This window comes from Spinacia oleracea, chromosome 5 (genome assembly GCF_020520425.1).
Source record: "Spinacia oleracea cultivar Varoflay chromosome 5, BTI_SOV_V1, whole genome shotgun sequence".
Lineage (NCBI taxonomy): Eukaryota > Viridiplantae > Streptophyta > Magnoliopsida > Caryophyllales > Amaranthaceae > Spinacia > Spinacia oleracea.
Window position 1 is genome coordinate 896,039 of NC_079491.1, and position 19,171 is coordinate 915,209.

Consider the following 19,171-nt stretch of genomic DNA (forward strand, 5'->3'; position numbering starts at 1 on the left):
TAGTGAAATCCAAACTACAAAGCTAGGATTCTTGGGCCTCTTTGGCATTACATAGGTTTGAAAATTAGAACTCCCAAGTGGAAGCCAAATTGCCTAACCTGCCAAGAAATCTGTATATGTTTTCTTCATGCATCCAAGTTTAAGTTTTAGTTTTAGTTAAAGAAAACAAAGGATTCATTCCAACAATGTGTTATTTATTCATTATTTTAAAACATGGGATCCAAAACTCTTCCCACACAAACCCTGACACAATATTGTCAAACAAAACTGCCTGTTAAAAACCAGAACAATTGCAACATTGGATTTATGTTCTTTTATTCGCGCTGTTTTCATCTCAAGCAAGATAAGTCGATAAGAATAGAGAAGAAAGGAAGCAAATATTGCACCATGAAACAAGCAATAGATTGAATCGACCATCAAATACACTATGGCTAGTTGGCTACGGCCTAGGCGTGGTGTTATCTAACTTCTACGGTCCCACGTCGGCAAAATTGCTGACAGTAACAGGTTATGTTACAAAAAAATGTTTACAGAATCTAACAGAAAGTAACTGTATCCAAAGAAAATTCATGGCTTTGGCAATTTGGCAGGTCCCAGCTTTAAAATTTTGCCCCTTGTGGTCTTCAGCTAACTGCTGTAACCGAGTACCTGAGTGCTTCTGTGATGAGCTCATTCTTTTCAGAAGAACTTGTCTGCAAATCCCGCCTTCTCAATCAAATGCAATCCTCAACAAATCAGGATATCATTCTTGTAAACTGTATACAGTTAGTCACTTTTACAAGGACGAGGAGAAAAGGGACTTTTCAGAATGTCTTCTTTCGCACAACTGGCTTCCTTGTTTCTTTCTTTGAGAACGAATTGGATCCCGGCATGGTCATTCCTGATACTAAATCCTTTAATCTGTACAATAGCAGGGGGAAAGGGGTTACTGAAGATGGGATCTCTGCAAAATGTATTAGCTTAGCTAATCTAAGGCTCCGTTTGGTAGGGTGTAAAAAGTTCTCATGAAAAACGATTTTCCTTTTTTAATCATTTTACGTTGTTTTGTTTGGCAAGGGATGAAAAACAATTTTCTATAACTCCCTCAAAGGTAGAAAAACATTTTCCATTTCCATCTTTCCACCTTACCTCCATCTTTCTTCTTCCCATCAATCTTCACCCATTTTCTACCATTTTCCTTTTTTCTATTAATTTTCTTGCAAGGAACCAAACAAATGAAAGCTAGTTTGGAATTGTGTTTTTCCTTGAAAAAAGTTTTGCATGGAAAAACATTTTTCACAGAAAACGTTTTACGCCAACCCAAACAGAGCCTAAAGGAGTGAAGGGAGAAGGATATTGGACTACCTTGGCATACACATGACAAGAAGTACAACTGAAACTCCAACAACCAGAGGGAAAACTGGGGCTGCTGTTAATTCCTGTGCAAAAAAAAGGAGTGATTTGTAAAACAAACATTAGTTCCATAGAAATGAATCACAACCAAGTTATCTCAAGAGTTTATCTAATTACATATTTACATGCTAGAACCAACCTGTGTTCTGATATCCTCTTGTATTCTGTATCGGAGAGGGCCAACATGAATTTGTCTATGTTTCTCTAAATCGACTTCAATAACATCTGATATAAATTTGTGGGTGCTTAATGGAAGACCAGATCGAAGCTGCAACAGGTGCTTACCCTTGGGTAAGTCTTTAACCTGGAAGAAGCGTGATAGAGGAAGGGGGAAGGAGGACTTGACTTTTGATGGCTCACTTGCTGACTTGACCTCCACCCAAAGATGTGAATCTAATTCTGAGTTTCTTTCACCCTCAACATGGCAACTCAAAATACTTAACTCAGGCTCTTCGAAAACAACAAAGTCCAACCCCTTGATGTCCTCAGAACCAACCTAAGATCAGATTAAATAGATACATCAACGACTTTAAAAATAGATAAATACTAGGAATTCAAGGAAAGCTTATGAGACATAATAAGTGGCTGTTATAAAAAAATTAATAAAAAAAAAAAAAGAAAAAAAAGACATAAGTGGCCTCATTATGATTCCAAATGGAGATTCACTTGTGCTATACAACAGGGATCACTGGCAACACACAAAGCCAAAATACTGAAATTTGTAGGTAGGTCGCAAAATAAAGAAAAATAAATAAAGATTTGATAGTATCATAAGTTTCAGATCACAGGTTGAACCATAGAAACATGCAGCCTCAACTCAACGGGAACTTCAAATTTGGAAAAAAGAATAGTCAATGATAGAAAGAAAAAAAAAAGATTTACAACTGCACATGAGGGAGGGAGGGGGATACTTTTTTTTTTCAATATATAGCAAAGTGCTTAGCTTAAGCAATTGGTAATGACATGAGATTTACATTTACCTTCACATCTATAGATTCTGGAGATGCACGCTCAATTCCAGCCCCGGACAAGTGATTCTTTTTAGCTACCTTGATGGTATAGGTTGTGTCTGGGTGAAGTCCTCGCAATCGATAGAATCCAGATGAATCAGTAGTTGTTTCCTCATAATAGCCTTTTGATTCTGCTCGCGCTTCAATTGGAATACCTTCCTTTGGTTGGCCAGACAACAAAGTGATCACACCCATAGCGCTGCAGGAAGCAAACTTTTAGATCCAAGGAAATGTAGGTACTAAAAGGAGTGAGATAGGATTTAATGTATGCAACACCATACAATGAAAGTCATAAATAGCCTGGTAGAGCCCACCCCATCATCTTGCCGGCAGCAGAATTAAATTATTCTCACAGAGGTCTTAAAAACTTACAATGGATTGTGGACCAGTATCCTAGTTCAGAGTCTTCAAACCATAAATTGAAAACTATCATCTAAAAAAGAAGGCATAAAATATAGATCTTGAAGCAATTGTGATGAAAGCCTCTACAAAATCTATCCTTCCAGAAAAAGGATGCCAAATAGGCTAGTAGTATCTAGTTCAGAGTCTTCAGACCACAAAATGAAAAACTGTCATCCAAAAGTAGGCATGAAAATATCAGTCTTGAAGCAATTGTGATGAAAGCCTCAAAAAACTCTATCCTTTCCCGTCCTTCCAGAAATAAGGATGCCAAATAGGCTAGTTTCCTGTTTCCACCCATAAATTCATCATGCAGAATACAAAGAGTTTGTACTTCAGAGTTCAGAAGGTTTCACTGATTATCCATTCTTTTGTTTCACAATTATGACTTGTGTAAATTTCCATATTAATGATTAGAACCAACAGGTTATGTAGTGCGAGCTTGTTAGGCACTTACTACATTTATTGTTTGCAATCTTAACGTGATTGATACCCGAAATAAATATTTTATATACACTGAAGTATGCTGAAAAAGATGCACCCCATTTGTCAAAGAGTAACATAACATATGATGTAAATCCACCAAAGATAATGTCAAACCTGTAAGCAACACGAGTGGCTTCAAAAGCAACTTCTTTGGACTCCCCAGATCCAAGTTCAATTGGCTGTGCACGAGGAGAAAATGCGTATTCCTGAAAATGGCATATTCTTCAGTAGATTGAAGGAGAAAGTTGGACAAACAAAAGTCTAATAGGGCCCATAATTACTGTGACGATCAAAAAGCAATGGAAACTAATCAAGAAGCACACAATTGTCTAGCTAGCAGAAACAAGTATCTAGAGGAAATTATCTGAATCTGAGAAGAAGTTTAAGTCCTGACCAACGTCAACTAGCATCTTTTAAATATGCCACGATCAAGAATAGAACAAAAATAACAAGAAAACATAACTAAAAAGCAGATCTTGACCCGTAATTCAAGTCTTGTACGGTAACCACTACAGAGACACTACTTTCACGAGATCAATTTATTGCCTTTAATAAAAGATCAAATAGCAGTCTCTTCGAGGAAGTACCTTTAGCAAAGGACGGAGATAGAAACTGCCAGGGAATAAGTTCTCAAAAGCGAAATGTCCACCAACTCCAGTTATGGAGTTGTTTCTGTAGCCATCATCCCCACTTAGTGACAATAAAGCTGAAGGAAATGGCTCTTCAGTGACTTCTTTAGAGTATATATGCACAGATATTTGACCAAGCTTCTGACAGGAGAAGGAATGAGGTCCAACAGCTTTTAAATGATAGCCAGGCTGCAAGAAATAGGAAGCACACTATGATCCACCAGGTAGGAAAAAGATAATTACCCAATAATCTACCAATATATACAGAATATGTAAAGTTGTAAGTTCACAAGTAATCCACAACGAAAGAAGAGATATGGGAAATTGACATTGCCGCTGCACATGCATCAGCATCAAAGAAAGTGGATGATTCAGACAAATTTAACCCAAAACAAGGAGGGTTGTTTCTGTGAAACAGGAGGGTGTCATACAAATATACTATATCAAAAGACACTTACAGAATCATTAAACACCGAATTAACTTGAGTACACTGGTTTAGCTACAATAATAAAAGACCAGACAAAATGACAGGGAGATAACTAACCTTTGAACCTTCAAGGGTGTAACTTATATCATCATATAAAGGGCCCCCAACAAAGACACCATCAGGTCCAGTTGAAGTTTCAAGAGCCAATTCATCTTTCTTAAGGGGAGCATTTTGGCTGTCTCCAGCAGCTATAATCCTGATATTAACACCAGAAATAGAAGGAGAAACAGATCCTTCAATATAAAGACCCAAGCGACCATTAAACAAAGGAACCGAGCCTTGGCAACCATCATTTGTAACTGAGATCTGAAGAGAATAGATGGTTAGAAAGCCATGATGGATAAAACTTCATAACAAAGTACACCGGCTTACCTGATGTTGTCTAGGGTAGAACAAAATTTTCTTTAATCCATTTGTGCTCGTAGCTGTGCTTGAAGTCAAGGTTCTGCAGAAGGAAACATAAACCAATTATAAACAAAATGGTCAAGAAGGAACAAAATATAGAAACAGAGGATGAATATAGGCAAATGATGACTGATCCAATGCCTTTCACATCACTAACAGAATCATAAAAAAGGTTAAATATTAAAACATGTTACAGTTCCATAAAGGTTAAATCTAGATTACAACTCCCTCCGCCCCCTATTAAGCTTTCCATTTCGCACAATTTGTCCCCCATTAAGCTTCGTATTTCTCATTTTGGGTGAATCCACAAATAAAATATTGTTTTCTATCCTCTTAAGTCTTACCTCCACAATTTGGGCCCCCACTTTCTCTCAAATCCCCTAAAAGAACATTGAACTTTACCCACTATCACCTGTCCACCTTTTTTTTATCAACCTTTCATCAGCAAAACCCCACTGAAATTCTCTCCTACAAACTAGTGCCTTGGAGCTATGTTCCTCATACTCTTCATTTCACCTCAAGCACTTGTGTCGGACCATCGATACTTACATGGGTTGGACACTTGGACAATTCATTTTGGGTAAAATATTTTAAAAAATAAGTGGTCAGACACTTGGAAACTTCACTTTGGGGCAAAATATCTTAAAAATTTAGAGTTCGGACACTTGGACATGGACCCTAGTCAGACACGATTACACATCCCCAGAGATATTGTCCACCTTTCTGTTTAAAGGCAGGATTACCCTGAGGGATTGTTGTTTGTTAAATCCACCGTTGCACAAGAATACTCTCAAGTTTAACTTCTACTCATATTCAATTGAAGCATGATTCAAGAGTATGACAAGAGTTACTGAGCTAGATTCAACACATTAGAGCACAAAGCAACACCTCCAGTCTCCCACTGTCTCACATAACGACTCGATGGTTGTTGGGAGAAGGCACACCATCAAAATTGAGGCATATGATGTCTGAGATACTCGTATTCAGACAGCAACTAAAATATAAGCTAACACAGAAACGGCAAGTCTTGCTGGTATTACTATATTTTATGCAGAAAGAAAAACTTAATAGACCAGAACAGCATCAAGAATCAAAACAGTCTCTCTAACAAATTCTTTATTACATGCACTTCACAAGTGTAACCTATTCAACTAATTATCCACCTTCTGCCAGAATAAACATCTTTCACAAAGAACTTAGAAATTCTACCTTAATGGCTCGTCTAAGGAGCAGATAAATCAAGACATTTAATTTTATAAAGAAGCATATAATAAGCTCATACATTAATACATGAACAGACACAAGAATAAAAAAGACTGAGCAACACAAATCATAAACTATAAGAAGACATTATTTACGATAAACAATTGCATATTTGTATGTGAAATCTACATATACGTCAAAAGGGAGAGATACCTTGAGTCACTTGGAATAATAGCAATTGTCTGCCCAGGATTAACCCACATAGAATACTCATACACAGCAACATTAGTTTCATCATTTTGATCAGGCAGAAGTTTGGCAATCGTCCCATCAGCGTGATTATTTCCATTGTCAAGGACATCAATAACAATGCTCTCTGGAAGATCAAAAGATGTGACTGAGGTGCGATCGACATTGATTTGTCCTTTCACGAGATACTTCTCTCCTTTCAAGTACACAGGCTACAAACAAAATAGTAAAATAAAATATGAGCAAAAACAGAATTTCCGCAGAAAATGTTAGAAAGTCACTTTAATATAACAGTTAAATAAGCATCACACCATCAAATTTGCCGTATCAATGTTGATTGAAGAGCTCCCAAAGAAAATGCAAGAGTTGACAAACTCCAGTTTATTTAACCCTGGAGACTCCACACATAAGCGCTGCGAGCCTTTCTGTAGTAGAAAATCAAGACCAGTCAGTTTAGGTAACAGCTAGTCGTGAAACATTCAATGCAGGCATAAGAACTCCAGTTAAGGGTGTGTGCTCAAAACAACCACCTTAATTTTCAAAAGCAGAGGCTCTCCATCTGGCTGAATCATTCGAGCATCTGTATCATGTGAAGAAGTAATATCGACCCAATAACCTTTTTGAGAAAACAATATCCCTTCAATATCCTCTGTGCCAACATCAATATCAATAGAACTCTGCTCCCAACACCATCTATCTTCTTCTAAGGTAGTGTCAGCAGGAGCATACTTGGCCTAGTGAATAAAAACAATATCAGGATGAAAGATTTCCAATTATATTTACAATTAAAGCACATCTAAGTCAAAGTTATCACAATTATTATTGTCCCGAGCCTTAAAGAAAAGGCTATAATTACATGTGAAGTATTCAATTGAAAATTAAGCGCTGCATAAAAGAAAAGGCATGTGCTTGAGTTATTTAGTGAGAAACATTCCAGCATAACACTTCAAGTACATTAAGCCATGTCCAGACCAACCAATTTCAAAGATATTATGGCAAAGCGATGTGCAGTTTGTGTAGAATGGAATTTATATGACACGGGGGATAAACATATAACAAATATGGAGGATGATACAGCATCAAATCTCATTTCAAAGCAAATAACGACTTCTAGAATACAGAATCAGGTGTCAAGAAGTCCATACAGGCCTTTCCAGAGTTCTTGCTTTCAATTACATGGTAACACATAACTTATTCTACCACTGGGTTCTTTCTTTCAATTAGATGTCTCAATTATTCTTATCTTAGAATAGCATTATCCTATCTCCAATCTTGAGAGTTTGGACCTTTTGGTCTCTCAACAACCAAACAAAAAGCAAAAGGCAATCTGATAACTGAAGAAAAATGAGATATATACACATTATGGTATACTGTGCACAATGATGGAAAGCACTAAAACTGATCCAGCAAAAATGCATGAAATTTAACTGGTACCCTAACAAAGCAATAGCAGTCTGCATCACCCTCTCAAACATCTGAGAAGTATCTTCATTAAAGACTCGTAGCATGGATTAATGCCAAAGTGCAAACAAAAACAATAGAACGGTATGTACTGCATGACCAAGAAGTTAATCCAATTTATAACATAATTCAGTAATTATGCCTTCTGTCTATCCTCATTACAAGAGAACTAAGACAGCAACAAACTTATTAAGTTGATGGACTGTGTGCAAGTACTCTACCTCAATCCTGTACTTTCCAGGGAAAACATTTGAAAATGTGAATTGGTTATTCTCATCAGTCAACCTGATAGTCCTCTCCTTGTTACTTTTACCCAGTCTCACAAGAATGATGGAAATAGATGAGCTACATTTCTCCTTGCACACAATCTGTCCTTGAATATTTACTTGTGCCTGAAAATTCAACGACAGTACATCAAAAAATGCCGCTGAAAATTTACGTCGCTTAAAAGGTGCGAAGTTGCTCAAATGAAGCAGACTTCATGTTGGTGAAGCTTTAATAGAAAACTAAGCGGACCATAGTCCAACTTAATTTCATATGTTCCCCGTGCATTCCAGTCAGCATCAATACGATACTAGCATGTTGCTTTAGGGGATGGTTACATGCTGCTTTAGAGGATGGTTAGAGCATGTGTTAAGCTCCCATTATTGGTCCACAAGCCTTCAACTATATCCAGGGGGGAAATTGTATACATGTCATACAGTAACTAAAAGTTTATGAAGCACGGAACAATGCCACCTACCTGAGAAAATTCAATATTCAGAAGTGGACTTCTAACACTGACATCAGAATAAGGAGGCAAAAACACGAGTTCTGGAGCATTCTCAGGTGCGGATGCCATGGCAGACAGACGGTAGTCACCAGGTGGAACCTAAATAATATAAAAGTAAAATAAATTATTGTACAAAAGAACAAGTCAAGTCAAATATACTTATGTAGCAGAGAAGTGCATTTTGGAACTAAGACTTTGTTGTTGTTGTTGTTGTAGCAGAGAAGTGCATAACTTCAGCAAAACTAATTTCACATTTAACCAGAAGAACAATTAACAATGCAACGAAAATCATAAATAAACTGCTAAAGCTCCAGAAAGCATCAATAAGTAGAATGTAACATCTCAACATGTATGTAACATCTAATTGTTTGGAAAGATATGCTGGAAATGAAAGTATAAGGAAGTAGAATCATTTTAAATACCTGAAAACAGAAACTTCCATCTTGACCTGTCTGTCTAACTTGAGGTTTAACATTCTCGGGCCCATGGGTTAATGCTACCTAGAATCCCAAATAGACAATAAGTAGAATCAGTAATTGAACACTTAAATAAATGAATGATGACGACGATGCTCGAGTAACTAACATAAAGAAACAAACTTAGAACCTCTGACAATAAGTTCTTGTCATAAACTTGGTCCTCGGCCAAGGGCCAAGAGGAAAAAAATACACAAGAAAGTAAAAACTGACAAAGATGATATCACCACAATTATGACACCAGTACCACGACAAAACATGACACCAGTATGCAGCCAATGCTCTGAATAACCTTTCATACAACAACCGGGACAGGAAATGCTTTAAAGGGGTAGGAGCTCTGAAATTTCGAGCAAAATCACGAACCACGACAACTGCCAAGTACTAATACTGACAGCTTCTAACTTCTAAGGAGAAGCAGATGTACACAATCTTCCCTCTAACTAATAGGAATTAAAGAGACTGCTTCCAGAAAAGACACAAAAAGAATTGAAGAACAGGGAAATTATTTGATTTGATTTGTTTTGTTTAGAAAGAAAATAATCAAAAGAAAGCAGGCAGACGTAGACTTGTGGCATTAGTATATCTCTCTGGTGATAGAAAATAATAGAAAAACAATTAACATGTTTCCACACAAAACCATAAATATTACTAAAGAAACTTGTGGCCTTTCCGCCCTTCAGATAATCAACAATCCTTTCGAAAATGGGTGCATCAATTGATTCCCAAATGAGATGCCCAACAAGGTTTAGCCAAAATCACATCCCTCAATCAACTAGAAACCAAGGTGTCCATATAATGCTTTGTAAATGTAATTCAGACTATGCTCTCCATAACCAGGGAGCTGGGACATGATCACATGACGCCCACTTTGTTCTAGTTTCAAGTTTCCTAAATAAATAATAGCCTAGGGTGTTAAAGATGAAGGAAAGACAAGCTTTAAAGTGAGATACATGCTTTCTTGAATCTGGATTAAGTTCACTTTTCTAATATTTAGCAGTATAGTGCAACTGTTAAGGACAACCAAATTGGCAAGTGAATGAAATGGATGGTTTCGAGACGGGAATGAGAATCCAAGACAGTAGCAGCCACTTTCTTCCATGAATATTGCACACATGGGGGTTTTCAGGATAATAGACTATGTAAATCTACCTATCAGATAAGGAAACCAACGACACCAAACGACAATATGCACAGAAGAACTTGTGTCGAGCTAATAGCGTATTATGATATCAACAGAAAATGGAGTGATTCTCAAAAGAGCACTAGTCTTGGAATAAGTTGAACTTTTTACCAGAAAAAATCAGTTATGATGAGATTTAAATAAATCCACACTTCATTTTACATTTGCCTAGTCACATTTCTCTTTGGAGAGACAGCATCCAGAAACTCCACACGCAGCTAAAATACCAACAGCCCAATCAAAGCTAAAGAACTCTCCCCACTCCCAAAAGAAAAAGAACGAACAGACATGTCTTCCTCATTGTTCACTCAAACATCCCAAAGAACTTACTAAGGTCAGGAACCTAAGAAAGAAGAAAGTAAATAACCAAGATGATATGATGTACGACTATGCCCACTTCCCACAGATACCATGAGGCATCTACAAGTATGCACATACAGGGGACACAATCTGAACCTACCTTAGCCTTGTAGCCAGCATCAGCCATCCGCACAAAACCACAAACATCATAAGACGCTGCTTTGAGGTCAGGAATAGCAGCCATATTGGGTAAAACCTAGTCATAAACACAAGTAATCACAAAATATGTTAAAACACGTCTACCCGAAACATACATTACAAAAGAAAAGTAGAGTTTCACCAAGATAACAACAAAACAAAAAAAGTATCTCGCTCAAAAATAGGCTTTGAGAAATGCACGTTAAAAGCCCATTCATTAGTAATAATGGTAATTAATTTATGTGTGATTTGTAAAGAAAGCCGCATACATTGTCCATGGTAATGAATTTCCAAACTCAAACATATGTTTTTCTTCATAATTTATATTACCACGGTACCACCACTAAAGTGGTAATGGATGATAATAAAAATTTATGAAGAAAAAGAGATAATCAACGGTGGACAAGCATTACTATGGATATGGACATTGGACTTTCCTTCCAAAATTACATATAAGTTCATTATCATTACCACAATTTATTATCTCAAAGAAAACGTAAGAGTTTCTCACCAAGAAATCCCTTAAGGTTTCAAACTTGTAATGCTTCTTGCGGGCTTCAATTGCATAACGCTTAGAAGTAACCTGAAAGAATTACCGTAAAAGAGAGATCGTAAACTAAATCAAACACATGACCATGCTTTCCAGCATCAAACGAAAATGCAGCAACAAAGAGAGAACAAGTATCTATTAGAGAGCATATATGCGAGATGCAACATAGGAGATTATTCTTAAGGCCGGAGATTGACCCTCGGAAAACAAATAAAGACCCAGTCAATGTTCAGCCAAATGAATGAGAAAATAGAGTTCAAGAGAAATAGATGAAACACATCAATTTTTACCAAACATTTGATGAACTTGTTAATGCAGACTCATTTTTATACCTATTTGATTGCAACAATTTCTTGTCTATAACAATTTGATGGATGGAGTATTCAAAAATCTAACATAAAATCGCTGGACTTTTCAACCAGACTACCAAGGAAAGGAAAGATTAACCTCCATACAAAAGATACAGCTATCATTCACTTGCTGAAGATACCTGATCAAGCTTGTAATATCCGTTTTCATCAGTGACGGATCTTTCTTGACCATCCACTGAAACTTTAGCACCATCCACTCCCGCACCATTTCCATCTACTACTCTGCCGCCAATTGAAAATCCAGTCACCTAAAGAAATAATATGAAAACCACACATTAGCTTGAACTTCTGAACTGAACCAAAAAGTGTGAAGATGAAAATTGTAAAACCACGAACTCCGCAGACAAGGATTCAAAGGAAATTAGAGGTTAATCACACAAAAAACATGGATGCCTTTAACCTCAAGAGAGACAATTTACATTCTCTTCCCAAACATAGTCCAGTCCTTGAAATTGACATAAATTATCAATATCCTACTTCTCTCTAGCTTATGTAATGTTTTTTCTCTGTAACACGTTAATATTGACCTTGACCCTCCCGAGTAAGAAAAGGGTGCTGGTGTATTGCAAGGACATGCAGATAGAAACATGTAATAACACCTCACAGAATGAATTCTGCTAAAAATATCAGTTTGTTGCAGAAAAGTGCTAAGCCGTTCTTGTACATAACAAACTTATTATAAGTTAAAACCAGCTCCAAAATCTCCAGTGTACTAACGGCTTAGTTCACAATATGCCCTTAATGCACCTACCAGCACCAAACCAGTGGCATAACCTTACCATAGACAGCCTACACCAGAGCCAGGAAATACCAACATGGTGATGGCACATTGGCACCAGATTCCACTCTAGTAAGTTCAAGAATCAAGACTTTACACAATAAAATTCAGTTCTAGGTTGATACATCCCTTGTTAGGACTTAGGGTGATGTTGGTCGTCCTGTAAACAGGCTCTAAGAATATGGATGAACATATTGAGAGGAGACAAATGAACATGGCATGAGTTTGTTGGTGGCTGGCAGGCATTGGAGTTCACAAATTCTTTGTTCATTCCCCACTAAAACCTGATTTAGCGAGCAACTCATTCAAAATTACAGACCCTAACATTCACTTATCCCCTCTAGAAGTATCTTTCTATAACAATGGAACTTCCGCACACCAACACACAATAAACTTGAAAACTCATGAAAGAATAAAATTCTATAAATCCACTTCTTATAATCGAACAAATATCAAAGCAAAACCCTGATTAATCTCCAAGTAAAGATCAAGAAAAATGAGACAAAGCTATCGAATGACTCGGAAAAATGCAACTACTTCCATAGAAGCATACAACGTTCAGAAAAAAGGAGAAGGAATTTCCATGCTTTCCAGGTATTTAAGTGGGTTTATTGTTCGTGGAAAAAATATTTTGGGTTATAAAGGTTGAGACCAATTACAATACTGTCATTACATATCCAGACCCTCGATCTAGCAGGTTAAAGAAATTGAATTTGTTTCCATAATATAAGAAGTAGCACACACATATACATGCACACACAAATCCGTGCACAAGTGTATGTGTGTGTGTGTAACACACAAACATGCAGTATAAAATCATCATACCTGAAACTTCTGCTGTATTGTAACATGGGAATGCTCAACAGCTATAGCCACAGTGGATGGTGAAATGTCAAAAACTGTATTTTCTCCCTTGTAATAAGGAACAAGCTCATAAACCCCTGCAGAAACCAGAGCAAATTGATCTTCAACAGTTCATTGAAAAACGAAATCAAGGATAACGATCCAGAAGACTAGATATAAGAAGCAGTTGGATCAAAAAATTGAGAACAATAGTTGAATATATTTCTCCTACTAATGATGGAAACACTTTGTCTCAGGCCTTTGACTATGACAATATGACTGCATGGCACAAACCAATATAAACTGTAGATTTAGACAGGTACTAGCTATAGTTCCATGTCGACCATCACTTGCAATCTCTCAAAGTTACCCTCTTCTTAATAATGCAATATTGCAATGGTTATAACGTGGAGCCATTTACAAAGTTAAAGATAGAAGAAAACTAATTGTGAGATCCCAAAATGGAGTGAATGAGCAAGCATCCTCTTTCTTTTGTAATTTTTTTTATCTGCAACAACTAGTTTGATATCACTGACCCAACTCGAATCCAAAGACTAGCAATTAGAAACATGAAAGCCAAAAAAGGAGGGAGGTAAACATCAGCACTAAAGCTGGGGTAGATAACGCACTTCAGTCAATCTCTGTATAAACCTATAAATTAGAAATAATAAGTTGCCGATTCATCCCCATGATTATATAAAGTAGATGATAAGCTACATCTTCAGAGCTCAAACAAATCAAGGGAAAAGCTACAAGCAAAGTCGAAGTACTGCACATATGATAGAACAAACCGAGACAACAAGAAGCATGTTTACCGCATGGTATAGACTTAAATGTGAACTTTCCGTCTGCATCAGATATAGCATGACAGAGGGATTTTCTTTGCCCAGGACCATGACCAGCACCATGGGGACATTCAACTTCCGGAACATCTTCTGAATATAAATATATGTGGACTCCCAAGATTGGATTTCCCTATAAGCAGACATAACCTTTGAATTATAAAATTGCTGAAGTAGATTGGACGAGAAAGAAGAGGGAAAAGGAAACACATAATAAATGCAAAAGCATATGCAATAGCTAGGATATCACTAAGACATAACTGTAGTAGTGTCAGTTAACATGATTTCAAAGACATACCCCAAAATCAACAAAAGAATCTAAATATTAACTTTTATTACCAGGAACATCTAGGCAATCTAGCAGCCACAAAGAAGAAATGATCTACCTGAGCTACAACATGCCCACGAATTTCATATCCAGGAACCGAGAAAATATCACCAATGACACCATTCTCAAAACCCAACTCGACCTGCACATAAAAGGAGAACTTTGTTACTTTTTTATTCCTTCTATCTACAGGATACTGGTATCAAGGAATGGCAAACTGAACCATAAAATTAAGGAGGAAGCTACTACCTCAGTAGAACCTCTAACTTCCACATTCAAATCAGGATGGGAAGCTCGTAATTTGTAACTGCCTACACCAGAGACACATATAATTAGCAATTGTGATTTGTGACTAAGTCAATAGTCATTGTAGGCACAGAAAAATTGTTCATTTAAATGTGTTTACAGTCACGGATCTAGATGCTCAAAGTCAAGAAGTTTAGGATAAAAACTGTAACATCCATCTCAAACCACAAAGGAAAGAGATTGGCGTTTCTTTAATATATAAAGAATTCATTTGTTTCTTAAATGACCAGAAGATTAAATTCTATGACTTAACAAGCCTTTAACTTAACCACTCGCACGATAGAAGAGGTTCCTAGAATGTATGAACTTTAGTATAACTAGGTTGGCCATACACATAAATAACCAGAAGAAAAATTATGTGACTTCACTAAGAAAGGTACAAACCTGGAATTACATTCTTGAAAGAATAATCTCCAGCTCTTGATGTTAATACAGAAGAAACGAGATCATCGCTTGGAGATAGAAGCTCTACAGCAACATTTGATGGACCTCCACTTTTTAACGGGCAACTCTGGCCACCAACAGCCCCTAGAACTCTTCCAGACAGGGAAAACCTAGGACAGGCCAAGAGAATCTCTAAGAACATGCATGATAAACTCTTAAATATCAGCTCACGCATGCAGACTACAATAATCATATCAAGACAGTAAGGTAACCAAAAAGGGGACAAACCCTGTGAACCGAAAGTTGATATCTTCATTCGCATTGCATCCCATATGATCAACAATAACAGGAACCTACAGTTAACCATATTCAGATCAGGGCATCTGGAAAATGACTGTTGAAGAATCATAAAACATGAGAGAAACTACTTCAACCAAAATCCAGTTTCAAAGAAATTAGAACTATATACCTTTTCTGGCTCCCATGCCCATCCTTTTGGCCCCTTGACCTTAATTATGAAGGATCCCTGCATGAAACGTGTGAAGAAGCTGAATATAAGTACGCATTTAGTGCCTTGAGTTGGTCATTTAGTTAGCTAGAAATAACGTAGATTATACTTGTAAATATTCCTTTGAGGTGGTTATACAAGACAACTGACAATCTCATTCTACGTGAACAAAAATCCTAAAAGTCCATATAACCTCTAACAGCCTTTTTAATAACCTCTAACAGCCTTTTTACAAAGAAAAACCCTCATGTGACTGATATTATCATTAGAAACTGACGCTATGTTCTTTTGACTTTAAAGAAACTTATTTCAGAAGAATAAGTTCCAATAAGGGCTACCAAGTTCAGTTTACATTTTGATAAGTTCCTGTGAGTTCAAATAAGTTAAGATAAATGCAAATAAGTGAATTTCAGTGAAATAACACACTCTATAGCCCAGTTCGGCAACACCAGCAATAGCAAGTAGCTTTTAGCAGCTGAACAGCGAGTAACTTTTAACAGCCGAACATCGAGTAACTTTTAGCAGCTGTACAGCGGATAGCTTTTACCAGCTGAACAGCGAGTTGTCAACTAATAGCAGGTAATGATTAATTAACTGTCAAAGTAACATTGTAGTATGCGTGTTCAGCAAAAGTAATGGTTGGGATTGTAAAATACAATCAAATCTATATGTATAGTTTAAAAGTTAACTGCAATTTGATCAAACGCTACATGTTACCTTTGAAACGACTACATTTAAAGTTTGAGAAAAACTACATAAACACTACCTCTACCGTTTTCGCTATCCGCTACGGCCAAACACGCCCTATATATCAGAACAATAGAAGAAGAACATCCCAAAGACACAACCATATAGCTAGATGTCTTTCTTGAGAAGTATGTTCAAACTTCAGAGACTATAACATGTTTCCCAACTATTTTCACCAGGAATTTAAATTCATAGATGAAGATAACTTCAGAAATTACCAGGAACTAAATATGAACCATATGTATTTTACATTCACCCACCTTGTCGTAAACAGGAATAAAATAGTAGCCATTAGGTGCACACTGAGTCATGTCCTTGACCAACCCATCTAGAGTTTGAAGCTCAACCTGAGACCCCAAAGAAATGGTACCAGATCAATTATTCATCATGCAATCTTATAAAAAAAAAAACAAGTTAAAGTAAGCATTCATATGACGTAAAAAAAATAGGCACCATAAGTCCATAGTAAGCATTTCTTTCACAATAATGACAAGATAAGAAGAATGTATCAAGAAAAAATTCTAGTAGAAATAGAGATATGAGAACATGAGAGCACGAAAAGTTCCATATCCCACTATAAAGCCACTACTAGTACATGCGAAAGTCCTGCGTGTAGACTGTAGAAGCAAGAGTTAAAAATTGTTAACTACTTTATGTGTCTCATTAAAATAACAGTTTGACTTTCACGTTCGCCAAAATCACAACTTTGACCGTTCACTAATTATCTATTAGTAAAAATCATTACAAAAAAACATTGATGGTTAGATAACATACACTGATAATAACCCAACAACATTATACGGTTATACCTAATAATATTTAGTTTTTATATTTCAGTAAATAGTAAAAAGTTGGTCAAAGTTAGTATATCAATGGTGCAAAAGTCAAGTTGTTACATTTTTTATGAAATGAAAAGAAAGTAGATTAGCCATAAAACAACCAGTATCCAACCAAGTCATTCTCTCCCTTTGTAGAAGAATATTTAGCATGACCAATTTTCTATGAGGGTATTGGAACTAGATGTTAATGCCCACGTTGCGTGTTTCACATTTCAAAAAGCATGGGTTGTATATAGACATATAAAAAATACGGAGTATCAAATTTTAAAAGACAATAAAAAAAATTAAGGGCATTTTAGGTATTTTAGGTGGACAATAGTTCCTCAAGAGTTGACTTAAATAATAGAGATATAGCCATATAGGTGGTTAGGTGGTTAGGTTACTTAGGTACTCAACAACTGACAGAGCACAACGAGAAAGACATGATTATGTGCAGCGAAAGAGCTTCCCGGAAATTTTCAGTTTCCTTTTCCTAGTGCCTAAATTTTCATAAACATAGCCAAATAACGAAAGCACCAAAGGCAATGCCATAATCTTGCCAAATCTTCATAATGCATATATCTATGGATTTGTCTCTCTCCTTCTGGTTTTTCTCATTTTCTAGAGCAGTTCCTATCTACTGGATAATAACCTACAGAAATTTCTAGCTACGATAATCTATGAATTGTTACTTTTCATCAACATGGAACCATCTACGTGTGTTAACTGGCTCAACTACTTGTATTGGTATTTTTGATGGACTAAATAGTTAGAGTCAGTTAGATGCACCACTATTTGCTGGTTTACCAATTCATTAAGGGGAAATAACAGTGAAAACAATACATGAGGAATCAGATGAGGAGCGGAAGAGTGTTGCTTGATGAAAATATATTGAGCAAGGTTAACTGTTCTTGTTTTTTTCTGGAGCATAATGTCAACCTTATCCAAGGGCCATCCTACAAAAGCCTCCAATGTTGTGGCAAACAGAGGTTGCGTCTGATATTTTCTTCTCAACTACATAGTATAATTATAGGTTTGCCAATTCATACAAATTTATCAGAGAAAAGCTCACTGCGCTCCTACACACTCTGTGCCCTAAACTGCCTGTATGGGTTAATCACTTATATCTCTCGGCTCCGCTTGTCAAAAATCCAGAAAAATTAACATTTATGCACTCATTAAATTGGCACACGGCATAGTACCGAAAAGGCACACAAGTATTCAACTATTTGCATCCATAAAAACAAACAATCTAGCGGAATAAAATCAGTACAAGGAACTCCACAAAATTCAATTAGTGTATTGCATTTGCATATCATCCCAGTTTGAGGACATGATTGAGCTCTAATAAGAATCCTCGATGCTGCACATACTATTGAACACACCTACTTAACCATTCATTTTAACTAAAGTAAACACGGATGAGGTTTCAAGACTTGATCAATAACATCAAAACCCGGACAAATCCTACAACAAAACAAAGAATGTGCCAAGAACAAGTCAACAAACAGACAAGGCACCAAATCAATACCGTGATATGAGAGTAATCCAATTTCGCATTGATCGAAGTCCTCGATTTGATCAAACTCGAACTCGCCTAAAACAGCAAATCAAACAACATCACACAGATTCAAAATTCAGCACAACAAGCTCAAAATATTGGTGCAAATTTCATCTGAGATAAATAAGCTAAACCGGTCCAATTCAATCAACAAAGATTAAGCATTTATAGTTCAGCAATTAATTTAAAAGATTTAGCAACAGATTACCTCTATAAATCCGCCACATCCATGGATTGAATCGGCAAATGCTGAAGTACTATGAGCTAGTACTAATAATGTGATTAAGAAATGAAGATACCCCATTGCCGAAAATCTAGTTCGGGGTGGGGAGGAGAGAGAAAGATGAATGAGGGGAAAAATCGGAAATCAGATCTGGTGATTAACCATACATGGAGATTGAGCAAAGATCGTCAATGGCGATTTGGCAAGGGTTTAAGGTTAAAGGGCTAACAGCCCACTACTACTTGCACGATTGTGAGTGAA

At 36.6% G+C, this 19,171-nt stretch overlaps 1 protein-coding gene across 1 annotated transcript; it reads right to left on the reverse strand.

Moving 5' to 3' along the window:
• Positions 1 to 380: 380 nt before the first annotated feature.
• LOC110776765 (uncharacterized) lies at positions 381 to 19,171 on the reverse strand. The gene is made up of 27 exons (XM_056827976.1): positions 18,896 to 19,171; positions 18,658 to 18,723; positions 16,569 to 16,655; positions 15,523 to 15,579; positions 15,342 to 15,406; positions 15,054 to 15,223; positions 14,613 to 14,674; positions 14,422 to 14,505; positions 14,009 to 14,168; positions 13,176 to 13,291; positions 11,692 to 11,820; positions 11,163 to 11,234; positions 10,610 to 10,709; positions 8,917 to 8,990; positions 8,465 to 8,593; positions 7,944 to 8,114; positions 6,792 to 6,995; positions 6,573 to 6,686; positions 6,226 to 6,473; positions 4,777 to 4,849; positions 4,462 to 4,710; positions 3,875 to 4,105; positions 3,402 to 3,493; positions 2,373 to 2,601; positions 1,532 to 1,888; positions 1,345 to 1,418; positions 381 to 900 (listed from the first exon to the last, which is right to left on the reverse strand). The coding sequence occupies exons 1-27, from the start codon at positions 18,989 to 18,991 to the stop codon at positions 804 to 806; spliced, it is 3,606 nt and encodes a 1,201-aa protein (XP_056683954.1). The 5' UTR covers positions 18,992 to 19,171; the 3' UTR covers positions 381 to 803.

Excerpts from the sequence above, each read along its gene's own strand:
- LOC110776765 (XM_056827976.1), bottom strand. The coding sequence starts at position 18,991 with ATGGGGTATCTTCATTTCTTAATCACATTATTAGTACTAGCTCATAGT. Across the intron at positions 11,821-13,175 it reads CAATACAGCAGAAGTTTCAG|GTGACTGGATTTTCAATTGG; the intron begins GTATGATGATTT and ends TTATTTCTTTAG. Across the intron at positions 6,996-7,943 it reads CTGGAAAGTACAGGATTGAG|GCCAAGTATGCTCCTGCTGA; the intron begins GTAGAGTACTTG and ends TTTATTCACTAG.